A 12,493-nucleotide genomic window follows, 5' to 3' on the forward strand; every position below is an offset into this window, starting at 1 on the left:
AGTATGAAGATGTTCAGTAGCAGCAGCAGCAGCATTGTGTGTTAACTGCTAAATAATCAACCAACTAGGTTTCTTCAGAACACCTGATAAGCTGCCCTTCACTTTGTGCTGCTATTTTCATTTCTGCACACTTAAGCATATAGAACTATGTTCTCCAATAGTAATCCAACCGATCAGGATAATTGAAATGATAATCTAAATAGACACTTACAAAAAGTTATAAGCTGAATTGTACGAGTGTCAAAAGATGAAGTTCATCTTCATCCTCAAACAGCATACACACAGCCAAAAACACTGGGAACCGTTAATACAACTGCACCAATATTTGAATTAATATTTGCATTAATACTCAGCAGGACAAGGCTGTTTAAAAAAAAACTCCCACACGAAAACAAAATTCTATAAAGCATTGTTGGCCTTCAAGATAAAACTGAGAAATAAAAAGTTATATGTAACTTTTCCGAATGGTGAAGACCAGAAGTGATTGTGAGGAGCTCCAGAAGGATCTCTCCAAACTGGCAGAATGGGCAGCAAAATGGCAGATGCGCTTCAATGTCAGTAAGTGTAAAGTCATGCACACTGGGGCAAAAAATCAAAACTTCACATATAGGCTAATGGGTTCTGAGCTGTCTGTGACAGATCAGGAGAGAGATCTAGGGATGGTGGTGGACAAGTCGATGAAAGTGTCGATGAATGTGCAGCGGCCGTAAAAGAGGGCCAATTGTATGCTTGGGATCATTAGAAAAGGTATTGAGAACAAAACAGCTAATATTAAAATGCCGCTGTAAAAACTGATGGTAAGGCCACACCTGGAGTATTGTGTCCAGTTCTGGTCTCCGCATCTCAAAAAGGATATAGTGGAAATGGGAAAGGTGCATAAGAGAGCAACTAAGATGATTGCTGGGCTGGGGCACCTTCCTTATGAGGAAAGGCTACGGCGTTTGGGCCTCTTCAGCCTAGAAAAGTGACGCCTGAAGGGGGACATGATTGAGACATTCAAAATTATGCATGGGAAGGATAAAGTGGATAGAGAGATGCTCTTTACACCACTCTCACGTAACACCAGAAGCAGGGGACAGCCACTAAAATTGAGTGTTGGACAGACAAAATAAAATATTTCTTTACTCAGCATGTGGTTGTTCTGTGGAACTCCTTGCCGCAGGATGTGGTGATGGCATCTGGCCCGGATGCCTTTAAAAGGGGATTGGACAAGTTTCTAGAGCAAAAATCCATTACGGGTTATGAGCCATGATGTGGATGTGCAACCTCCTGATTTTAGAAATGGGCTATGTCAGATGCAAGGGAGGGCATCGGGATGCAGGTCTCTTGTTATCAGCTGTGCTCCCTGGGGCATTTGGTGGGCCACTGTGAGATACAGGAAGCTGGACTAGATGGGCCTATGGCCTGATCCAGTAGGGCTGTTCTTATGTAAACTCAGTCTGTACAAATTCTCTCTTTCCAACTGAACAGGCCCTACATTATCAGTCACTCTGCTACATTTCGCAACATGACCATAATTGTGCATGCAACTAAAATCAGTATTTTTAAAAGAATTAGTTCCTACTAATGCTCTCAATGGGTTGCTGCCTAAAGAAGGGAGGCAGGCTAAATTGGGAACATGAAAGATGGCAAATTGTATCAAGCAACAACTTCCATCTATACCAACACAGAAACTCAACTACTGTCACCTACATTTGTAGAGGGAAACTTAATGTGCTCGTTACTTTACATTACTTGAACTAGAATTAAAATCTTGATCCAAGTAGAAAATCATTCTTGCTTGCGTGTCAGAATATTGTTCCATCAGAATGTATCTAGAAAACTAGTTCTATCAACAGTTTCTCATCCATCCTCTAAGAAATGTTTCTTACTGTCAAAGCTAGAGTCATACAGCTTTGTGTGTCACAGCAGAAGTCAAGCAGCCATTTTTTCCTCAATGTCAATACAAAACTGCAGTGAAAAAAAATACACAGTACTCTGATTTTATATGCTAATGTATAATTTTTTTAGTACTTTTAATTAGACTGCAGTTATTTTAGTCAAACTACAGACTTACCAATATTACTCTTTTAAAGAACACGCATTCAGAGTTTGAACCAAAAGTGAATGGATCACTGAAAAAGCGTATTGAAGTTTACATAAACTATGCAGAAAATTATACAACCAAGCCTTAACTTGTGTCAACTGTCGTTTAACGTCAGTTGATAACTGAAGCTATGTGACCAGTTAATACACAAGACTACCCAAGATACAGCAGTAGTAATAGTAGAAGTAGTAGAGCCACCTTTATTGGCGTAATCTACACAAGTGGTTCCCAACATTTTTTCATATATCCCTTGGCAGTCCCATTTCCATAAACGGTACCCCTCATATTAGCAAACTGTAATTAACATAGTTGCTGTTATTTTAAATTTACGTTTTCAATTACTGGTCCATATCTGATAATACATGAATTGATAAACAGAAAACCGCACTTGCTGGAGCTTTTGCAGCTGTCTTCCTTGCCAGCTCTGCAAGGCATTCTAATACAGACCTGCCTTTTCCCACCATTATTCAATTCTTTTTCAAGTACTCCTAAAGGTAAGTTTCCCTGGTGATACACCTAGCCCAGGTTGGGAACCACTGGTCTATACAATACTATATATGTTCCATACAGACCTACATCTTAAACACAGTATCATGGGTGTTCACTAGGTGACTAGTGACTAGATATTATTTGTTTAGAATGTGTGACTGTACAGATCTCTGGATACTATTTTTCAACTTGCATTTTTTTACTAGAAAGCATTCAGCGTTACAGTGATCATTTCTTTAACCAACCAAAATTGGATTCAACTGTTCCAAAGTAGGATGGATAAAAATACATTATTTTTTTAAATGATCAAAGGGGATTTGGGAATAAAGTTTGTTATTTTAACATTACAACTATAGCACCTGGTATAAATAGGAGCAGTTTGTTAAAGGATACATTACTCTTTATCCATGGTCTTCTAACATACATATTTACAACTAGACTGCTTTTTATGTAAAAGAAGGAACACTGGAAGAAAAAGTAGTTGATTTTGCACATTAAGCATTATACACAGAATGTATTAGATCAAACATATTTATTATGGGTTTCCTACAGGACCCAGGAACTGGAAATCACTACATACGATTATGGCTATGACAGCGTTTATAGAAACAACAGTCCTGGGAAGTACAGAAGGAAAAACAGAAAGTAACAGGGCAATGATCCAGCGTCACCACCTATTCCACTTGCTACTCTCTCCTTAAACATGGGCAGAAGAGGAGAATTAGATCTTTAGCATCCATCCATTGTCCTCTTTTAATCCCCCACATATTTATGACTGCAAGCCCCACAGGGACAGAACTACTACTATGCAGAAAAAAATATTGTAAGCCACCTAAAGCTCCCCTCATGGAGAGGGAAAATGAGAGGTATAAATACTTTAAATAACTATGCACTAGGATCCAGGAGAAGCTATCCTACATTTCAGCAGTATCAGCCACTGAGCCCACATGGGCAAAGTTCTATTTGATGCCCTCTGACCATATGAGCCCTGTAATGTTCCTCAAATTGTAAGTACTCCTTGATCATACAAAATGTTCATTTGCCATCTCATAGGAATTAGTTGAAGAAGTTATGCAAAAGTATTAAGGACAAAGTACATTTTTAACAGCAGTAACTGAATGAGCATAAGCTAAAAACACACAGTTAAACAACTGCTATTAAAATACTAAAGAAAAATCCATTACAACCCTGGACCTCAAGAAGTCTTTAAAGCAACATATACATCAATGGATCTTTAATAATAACTGCTAGGCAAAGTGTCCAAGCTTCAATGAGATGTATGATTACTCAAGTGCCAGTGTGGCTAAATTAGCTCTCATTAGAAAAAGGCTGACAAAATATACAACTGCACAAGTAATCACAGCATGTTAATAAAGAACAGTTAAACTCTTGCAGCCCAATCATAAGAACATAAGAACCATAGGCCCATCTAGTCCAACTTCCTGTATCTGAAAGCGGCCCCACAATCCCTCCCCTGAATGCTTACTGTTCTGCCAGGAGTCTCCTCTCTGTGCTGCCAATCACCCCCAAATTTCACGCCAAGTTTTGTCACCCCAGAAGGCTTTATACCTGGATTTCTGGGCAGACAAGGCTGACCAGCATGAAGTTTGGGGGTGATCAACAGCAAGGAAAGGAGGCTCCCTGGCAGAACACTAAGCTCCAGTTGCACTGGGGAAGGATTTTCCAGCAGCAATCTTGGAGGCCACTGCTCAAGAGCACAGTTGCAAGAACTCAAAGTGGCACTAGCACTTTGTCAGTGGACATCTGATGTATAATACCCCCAATGAAAAGCCAATGGGACATTTCTGAGTAGACATGCAGGAGGACTGCACTGTGAATACACATGCGGTATAAATTTGTATTCCCTAAAACAATCACACACATATTCCTGTTTCTATTTGTAAGACATGTGGTAGGTTATTCAACACATATTAACTTCTAGGGTCAAATACAATTGAAGTTTCATTTGTAAAGAGCAGGATTCATTTGTAAACCCCATAAACCAATCTAGGGCAATCTGTTACCCCTTTAAACAAAACATTAACACTTTTTAGTTTTAGAACAACACTTATGAAACCCATCCACCTAGTTGCATGTCCACCAGGAGACTGCGATGCCCAGGCAGGGAGGCCAGTGGGAGCCTTTGTGGGTGACACAATGAACCAATGATATAAGAGCTAGTGTGGTTAAAGCAATGGACTATAACTAGAGAACCGAATTTAAATCTCTATTGAGCCATGAAGCTCACTAGGTGATCTTGAGTCAGTCACTATTGCTCACAATGTTGTCAGGAAGAGAAATGGACAACCAATATACACTGCTCTCATTTGAGGAAAGGCGGATTAAACTTGAAATACTAGAAGCATAATATACTGTATAACAGATCATACATACCTGATCTCTCTTAACTACAAAAACCTATGTCAGAAGCCTCTTCTAGTGCATGCTAATTATACCAAGATCCAGTTATCTATTGCCCCTTGCATTCCACTCCTTATTACAAAGTTTTAACTTTAAAGAGAAGGTGTTCTTCTTAGTATGTTTAACAGAGGAAGAAAAAAAGGCATTGGGTGGCTGATTTCAAGACATCACCCCTCTGTTCTTCAGATAAACTACACAGCACAGAGACTGATGGGGGATTAACAGCTGACACTGGATTTAAACATAAAATTTCGTCCCTCCCCAGAAAAAAATAGGCATCTTTTTAATTTTACAGTCAGAGTGAACGTATGCATCTCTAGTTCCCACAGTGAACACGCTATAGCTGGTTGCCCAATGCGGCCACACACACTGATCATCTCCAAAGCCAGGGTGGCTATCTACAGTTAAATTAACCGCATTTCTGCCCAGCCCACAGGTGTACACACTGGATCCTTGCTGCATATATGCAACATTGGGCAGAAATGGCATGTATTAACAGCCCAACCCTAAGTGGGTCTACCCAATAGTAAGTCCCTTCATACCCAATGGGGCTTGCTCTCAGAAAACCACCCATAGGCTTGTAGCCTTACAGCACAATCTTAAACTTGTCTACCCAAAAAGCAAGTCCCATTGTGCTGAGCGGTGCTTACTCTCAGGAAAGTGTGTACAGGACTGCAGCCACATTGCCCAAACCTAGGCATGTCTACTCAGCAGTAAGTCCCATTAAAGTCAATGGGGCTTACTCCCAGGTAAGTGCGGACAGGATTGCAGCCTTACCCTCTTACGCACAGCAGCCCCGCCAAATGGCACCGACAGCCACTGGACAGGAGGACGTGCGACAGGCACGGGGCAAGGCTGCCCCCGCTTCTGCACCTGTCAACCCCGAAGCCGCCCCCCGCAACTCCCCCTCCAGGGGAAGGGGCAGCGGGTCTCTGCCCAGCCCGCCCCTCCAGCCGAGGTCCCCCAGGCCGCCCTCCCGCGCCGGCTCACCCAGCTTGCCGCGGGACTCCTCCAGCTTCTGGATCTGGTTCTCCAGGAAGAGGACGGACACGCCGAAGGCCAGCACCGCCAGCAGCTGCAACTTGGGCGGCAGCATAATCCGGAGCAGCCCCATCGGCAGCCGCAGCCGCCGCCTGAGCGCCGCTCGTCGCACGTCCGCCCGGGGATCACGACATCACGCGCGGCCCGACTGGGGAGAGCCGCTGCGGGCGGGCGGCGCCGCGGGGGGGGGGGAAGCGGGAGACGCCTCAACCGCCACCAACCGTCACCAACCGCCGACCCCCTGCGCGCGCCCCGCTCCTGCCCCTCCCCCGCCGCCCGTCTGCGTGCGCTGCTCAGCAACCGAACGCCCGGGCTCGCTCACGCCCACCGCTCCCACCATTGACCGGCCGGAACGCAGGGGTCGCGCCGATTGGTGGCGGGCTCCCCAACGGCCGCACCCTATTGGCTGTTCCAGATGTCAGCCCGCCCACCAACGCTCACTCGAGGAGCCCGAACCGGCGCCCCGCCTGCAGACGCGGTGCCCTGATTGGGCCGGCTGGTCCCGAAGGCCCGGCCACCTTTCCTTAGGAGATTGGTGCTTAAGCGGACTCTCCCGCGGTTTCATTGGTGGTGCGGTTCGTCGATCATGACGTCGCCGCCGCCAGCGATTGTGAGGCACGAAGACGAAGCCCCCACTGCGCTATCCCAGGTGATGCCTGAATAGAATCAGCACCTGAGGGGCTCTGAGGCGACGTTCAGTGCGGCCCGACCAACACTGTGGAGTCCCCTCATGTAGCTGGTGGGTCTCATAGTCTTCCTCATGGCCACTGCGCGGGCCCAGCGGTGTTTCCCCTTCCACTCCAATCAGGCGCTGCCCGGGCGCCCCGGACGTTGAAGGGCCCCCAGGGCCTTTCCCGGGTGCCGGGCGTTGTTGGTGTGGCACTCGGGCCGCGGAGAGGAGCAATGGAGTTGGGACGCTGCTGGCTTTGGCTCTGTGCGGTGGCGCAGGCGGTGAGGAGCGCCCTCGGGGCGGGAGGACGGGGGTCGCAGGACCATAAGGACTGAAGCTGCAGTCCTGTCCGCGCTTACCTGGGAGTAAGCCCCATTGACTATAGTGGGACTTACTTCTGAGTAGACATGCATAGAGTGGGCTCTAAGGCTGCAGTCCTGTCCGCGCTTACCTGGAAGTAAGCCCCATTGCCTTCAATGGCACCTACTCTTGAGTAAGGTGAAGGAGTAGGCTCTAAGGCTGCAGTCCTGTCCACCCTTACCTGCGAGTAAGCCCCATTGACTAGAATGGGACTTACTTCTGAGTAGACATACGTAGGCTTGAGCTCTAAGGCTGCAATCCTATCTGCCCTTACGTGGGAGTAAAGCCCATTGACTAGGATGAGAACTACTTCTGAGTAGACAAGAATAGGAGTGGGCTGTTGATCTCCAAGTCTGCCAAGCCCACTGCAGGGATACTTAGTTGAAACAAGTAGCAAGCAGATGTGTCTTTATTTATCTCTGTTTTAACCCATTTCTGCCCATACTGTACACATTTGATCCCTATTGCATGTATGCAGTGGCCTAGCTAGGTCATGTGACACCAGGGCCCATACATTTTTGTCACCCTATACGACATAATTAATTATCTAGTTATTCATTAATTCACATTTTTATAGCACCCTCCTCTAAGGAGCTCAGGGTGGTGTGCATGGTTCCTCCCCTTATTTTGTCCTCACAACAACCCTGTGAGGTAGGTGAGACAGAGATAGTAATAGTCATGACATGAAATGAATAATAATAATGGTCAGAAAAGAAATGCAGTGAGTTTTTCCCCACAAGCAATGGATGAAATTTCACATCAGTGCTATATAACATGATGGTATTATTCTAAAAGCCACAATTTCCAGAATTTTGGTCACTAGGGTGTCACCACTCCATCCGGATGTCTCATTGGCCTGTTTTGAGTTAAGGCAGTGGTTCTCAAACTTTTAACACTGGGACTCACTTTTTAGAATGACATCTGTCGATGACCCACCGGAAGTGATGTCATGGCTGGAAGTGACATCATCGAGCAAAATAAAATAAATAATTATAAATAATTAAACTAAAGAAAAACTGATAATTAAATAAGGGGAAGCCAGCCTGTTTCACCAAGTGAATTTTCTCTGTAGCCTGCCTGCTATAACACCCCCCTACAAATAAAGCAGTGAGATTTTCAGCCCTTCCCAGTGCCCAGTTCAGTGTAAATTCTTATATTTCAAGCATAGCACTATCAGGACCCACCTGGCTTTCAAGTCTAAAAAATAAAATGAACCTTACCAGCTGAAGCCTCTGTTTTATTCTTTTGGGGGGGGGGGAGTTTCTGCCTTCTGGAGCATTTGTTGAGCTCCACTTTCTTCAGATTGGGACCATGCAGCTAGCCTTGCATTCCCCTTTGCTTGACTTGACCAGGAGCCAAGCCACTTTTGCTTACTCATGAGTAAACACATGGTACTGCTCAGTTTCACTTTCCATAGGGCTCCATGCATTTTTTTGTTTCTTGTTTTTGGGCCATAACTTGTGATGGAAAGGAGATATTTCACTGCAGAAATTCTGCTGGAAATTCCACATCCAACTATATATAGCATGATGGGGTTACTCCTAACTTCCACAATGGTAGCGATGTTGGGTCATTTGTGGTGTCACCCCCCCCCCAAGGCTGGTACCTGGGGCAAACTGCCCCTCACTAGCTACACCACTGCGTGTATGCAGCGTTGGGCAGAAATGGTTTAATCATTCATAATTTTGTCACCTCCCTCCATGCTTTGGCATCTCGAACTGTCAAGTTACGGACTGGAATTCGAAGTTTATTTGTTAAATGTAGAGTTATGTTTTCTGATATAAACTTTTTCCATGGGATCAAGTAAAATTGACATTAATAGGATATAACTAAGATCCAAAGAGTTGTGCAGCCAATTTGATATGTCCATAGGGTAGTGGTTCTCAAACTGTGGTTCTATGGCCCACCTGGTGGTGGTGGGCCAAACTGTGGTTCTATGGCTCAAACTGGTGGTTCTATGGTCATTTTTGGTGGTTTGTGAAACTGACAGGAAAGCACTGACATAAGGGGTTAGGACTGTGCCCTTAGTGGTATACAATCAGTTTCCATAAAAGAATAATATAATGTAACAATATAAAATAGCATTTTGAAAAAGCAAAAAAAAATCTATAATGAGGGCTAACTCCCAAAAGTACAACAACGAAGTTGTTTTTGCTAGCTTCTGGAGTACTCTTGTCTTTCACTAATATCCCAATCCTATCAGCGCCTTGCGCTGCTCAAACAAGCAGTCCAGTGGCATTAGGTGGTTTCCAGCAGTCACAGTATGCCACACGCTGAAGCACATGGCCCGGTTGCGACCACAATGGGCAAGTGACTAGCTCCATGTGTTCAGCAGCCACTGGATGCCCACCTGCACAATGTGTGCAGGGGCAGGAGGGAGATGGGGGTGGGTGGAACAGGGCAGTGACGTACGGGAAACATGGATTTGAACCAGGAAGTGGTCAGAGGCAGGGCCATCTGCTGAATCCTAAGCCCCTTTTCATCCTCAGTCCCCCAACCCAGGTTCCGGATTTGTGCCATCAATATCTCTGGCATAAATCCAAGTAGACGTGGCAGTCCAGCACGGGCTTACCCCGGGACAAGGGGAAAATATGTTCCCTTATCCTGAGGAGGCCTCTGGGAACTGATATTCTCCTGCGGGATACAGTGAATGTGCCACTGTATTGCCATGAGGAATTATGATTGGGCTGTAAGTGGCAATTTGTTACAGTTGGGTGCTGTTTGGTTGAGGATTGTTATTTTTAATTTGTTGTGTAAATTCTTAATTTTTTTCAGATATCTGTATATGGGGCAGAGTTATCTTCGGAGGCCTGCAGAGAGATGGGCTTTTCCAGTAACTTGCTGTGCAGTTCTTGTGATCTTCTTAGTCAGTTTAGCTTGAGTCAGCTGGATCCATTCTGTAGAAAATGCTGCCAAGAAGAAGCTCAATCTGAAACCAGAAAGGTAGGTTTGATAATCATGCTTACAGTAAACAAACTAGGCTTATATTTAAAATTGGCTCAGTTATCAGACCCAGTATTCTTTGATTGCGCAGTTGCATTAATGCAGTCTTTTAGCACACACACATATACAGCGTGCTGGTATGGTGATTCTCATAATGGTGTCTCTACTGCTGATGATTCCAATGATCAAAACAGGAGTTTGCTTTGTCTGCTTTCTACATGCTGGGGGAGCAGGAATTTTAGAGGTTTTTATACAGTGAGTGAAAGCTGAACAACTTTAGAATATCTGACTTCATGTAAAACCCTTTGAAGGTACTGTATACAACTGTTCTTTAGTGAAAATGGTTTGCTTAGTTTGTTTACCAGTTCTTTATTTTTTGAAGTAGACAATGCATTAAAACACAAGGTATTAAAACAGGGTGACCTGATTTCAGTTATATATACTGTATTGTACCCTTTTATTATGCAAGACTTTGTTTCACTCGTCTTTCACTTCAGAATAGCTAGAATTTGGGCCAGATGGACAACTCCTAAGGTTTATAATGAAATACTTTTAGTTAGAATGCTTGCCAGTCTCTGTTCAGATATAGATTGCATTCACTGTCACATGGGCAGACAATTTTAATGATTATAATTTTAATCGTTTTGCTTGATCCATTGAGGTTTGATCTCTCATCATTTTAATTGTTTTATGTTTTAGTATTAATCTTCCATTTTGTATTGTGTTTTTATTTTGAAAGCCACTTTGGCTGCCCCTAACGTGAGGAAGAAAGGTGGGATGTATATAATGTGAGATGATAGTTGGGGATGCTCATTCTCTTCACAGGCATATATGGAATTGTACTCTCCCTGCTGCATTATACAGAATAAATGAAAGTCTCCCATCAAAATGCTCATTTTGGGTTAGATACACAAATCTGCACGGAGCCACAAACCTGCACACAAACTTCGCAATGCAGCACAAAAGCATACACGTGTACACATAAGGAATTTCAACATGCATCCATCCTTTGCTGGATCAGGTTGAATAGTAAAGCAACACTTCTTGATAGCAGCAGTTGAAAGGATTCTTGATAGCAGCAGTTGAAAGGATTCCAAGATTATCTCAATATCTTTCATTTCTCAATATCTATTCTTCTGTGCAAGCGTAACAAAATAATCTGTTTCTTCAGTAAGGTGGAAGTTCAAGGGGATTTGATTTACACTTTGCAACGTGTATTTGTATTTTGTCATGCCCAATCCATATGTGTTCATGAACAATTTTACAAAGAGTGATGCCATTGTGGGGATGTGTTCTCAAGATGCTTTTGGTGCGGGTCAAAAGTTCATGCTGCTGAGTGATCAAAAATGAGAATGATTCACCTGAATGTGCCTAGATTGGCTATAGCCACTGATTCCAATACACCCACTGTCGATTTTTTTTGTTTGTGCATGATATTTTGTGATCACAGACTGTTTCACAGTAATCTATATGTTTTGTGCAGAATTTACATTTTATGGTACAGAACATAAAACTGTAGTCTTAGGAAAACTTGAGATGATGATGCAGGCTTGCCTAAATGTTCAGATACTATAAAGAAATTAAAAATACGCCAGGACCTGCCTCTAAGCTTACTACCTAAAGATAAATACTAGGCACTTTCAGGAGGCAGTGAAAAGAAAGGAGATTTCATCTGGCAGTTCAAGCAAAATAGGGGGATAATTTTCCAAAAAGAATGAGAAAGTTCTGAGAATGATTTGCATTGTAAATGTAGACTTGGAAGTAATTAACTGTACTAGAGAGCTGAGAGCCTTGCCATTTTTGTTTCTTTGTTTCCCTTGGTGTTATCGAAAAACTGTTTTGTGCCTATCGGAGGCTAAAAAAAAGGCTCAGTTCTGTGTATATGAACATGGAAGCAAGTCCCATTGTACTCAATAGCGCATGCTTCAGAGTAGACATGCATAGGATTGTGCTGTAAGGCTTCACAAAACCTTCTACATCTCATCTTAAGACTGTTACAAGTTGCAGGATTTGGAGCAGTTTTGTCGTGTCCTGTTAGGTTTCTCTTCCCCCAGGTTTTGTTTCACATGTAGCTGGAGAAGAAAAAGTTGCTTGCAATCTTCTGATTTTTTTTGTTTTGGTTTTTTTGTTAATTGGCCTGAATGAAAGTTTTATTCTACTTCTGATTATTTTTCCCTGGTAGACCAAAATTAATCTCTATGGAAGTGGCTACACGAAAGGGATTTTAACTGTGTCTGTCTATTGTGAAATATGACCCACTGGATTTAATGGGGTTCACTCCCAAATAAATGTGTATAGGATTGCAGTCTAAATTCATTTTGGTTGTAGCTGCTGTAGGTATACAGGTTGAGCCTCATTATTCGCATGGGTTCCCTTTCAAGCACTCAAAATGCTTGGCAAAAAACTATAGCACATCAATTTAAAAAACAAAGTTTCTTTGATTTAAAAACAGCCTTGATGACCTTTGTGATGTAAGATAAGAG

At 43.4% G+C, this 12,493-nt stretch overlaps 2 protein-coding genes across 2 annotated transcripts in view; one reads left to right on the forward strand and one right to left on the reverse strand.

The window, feature by feature from the left end:
• HS2ST1 (heparan sulfate 2-O-sulfotransferase 1) overlaps positions 1–6,318 on the reverse strand; it is a 120,837-nt gene extending 114,519 nt beyond the window's left edge. Inside the window, exon 1 of the mRNA XM_066625689.1 lies at positions 5,987–6,318. Within this exon, the coding sequence (XP_066481786.1) occupies positions 5,987–6,110 (124 nt within the window). The 5' untranslated portion in view covers positions 6,111–6,318. The remainder of the gene's footprint in view (positions 1–5,986) is intronic.
• A 566-nt stretch (positions 6,319–6,884) lies between these two features.
• SELENOF (selenoprotein F) overlaps positions 6,885–12,493 on the forward strand; it is a 35,115-nt gene continuing 29,506 nt past the window's right edge. The window contains exons 1-2 of the mRNA XM_066623322.1: positions 6,885–6,988; positions 9,843–10,010. Of these exons, the coding sequence (XP_066479419.1) occupies positions 6,941–6,988; positions 9,843–10,010 (216 nt within the window). The 5' untranslated portion in view covers positions 6,885–6,940. The remainder of the gene's footprint in view (positions 6,989–9,842; positions 10,011–12,493) is intronic.

This window comes from Tiliqua scincoides, chromosome 4, assembly GCF_035046505.1.
Source record: "Tiliqua scincoides isolate rTilSci1 chromosome 4, rTilSci1.hap2, whole genome shotgun sequence".
In the NCBI taxonomy this organism is placed as follows: domain Eukaryota; kingdom Metazoa; phylum Chordata; class Lepidosauria; order Squamata; family Scincidae; genus Tiliqua; species Tiliqua scincoides.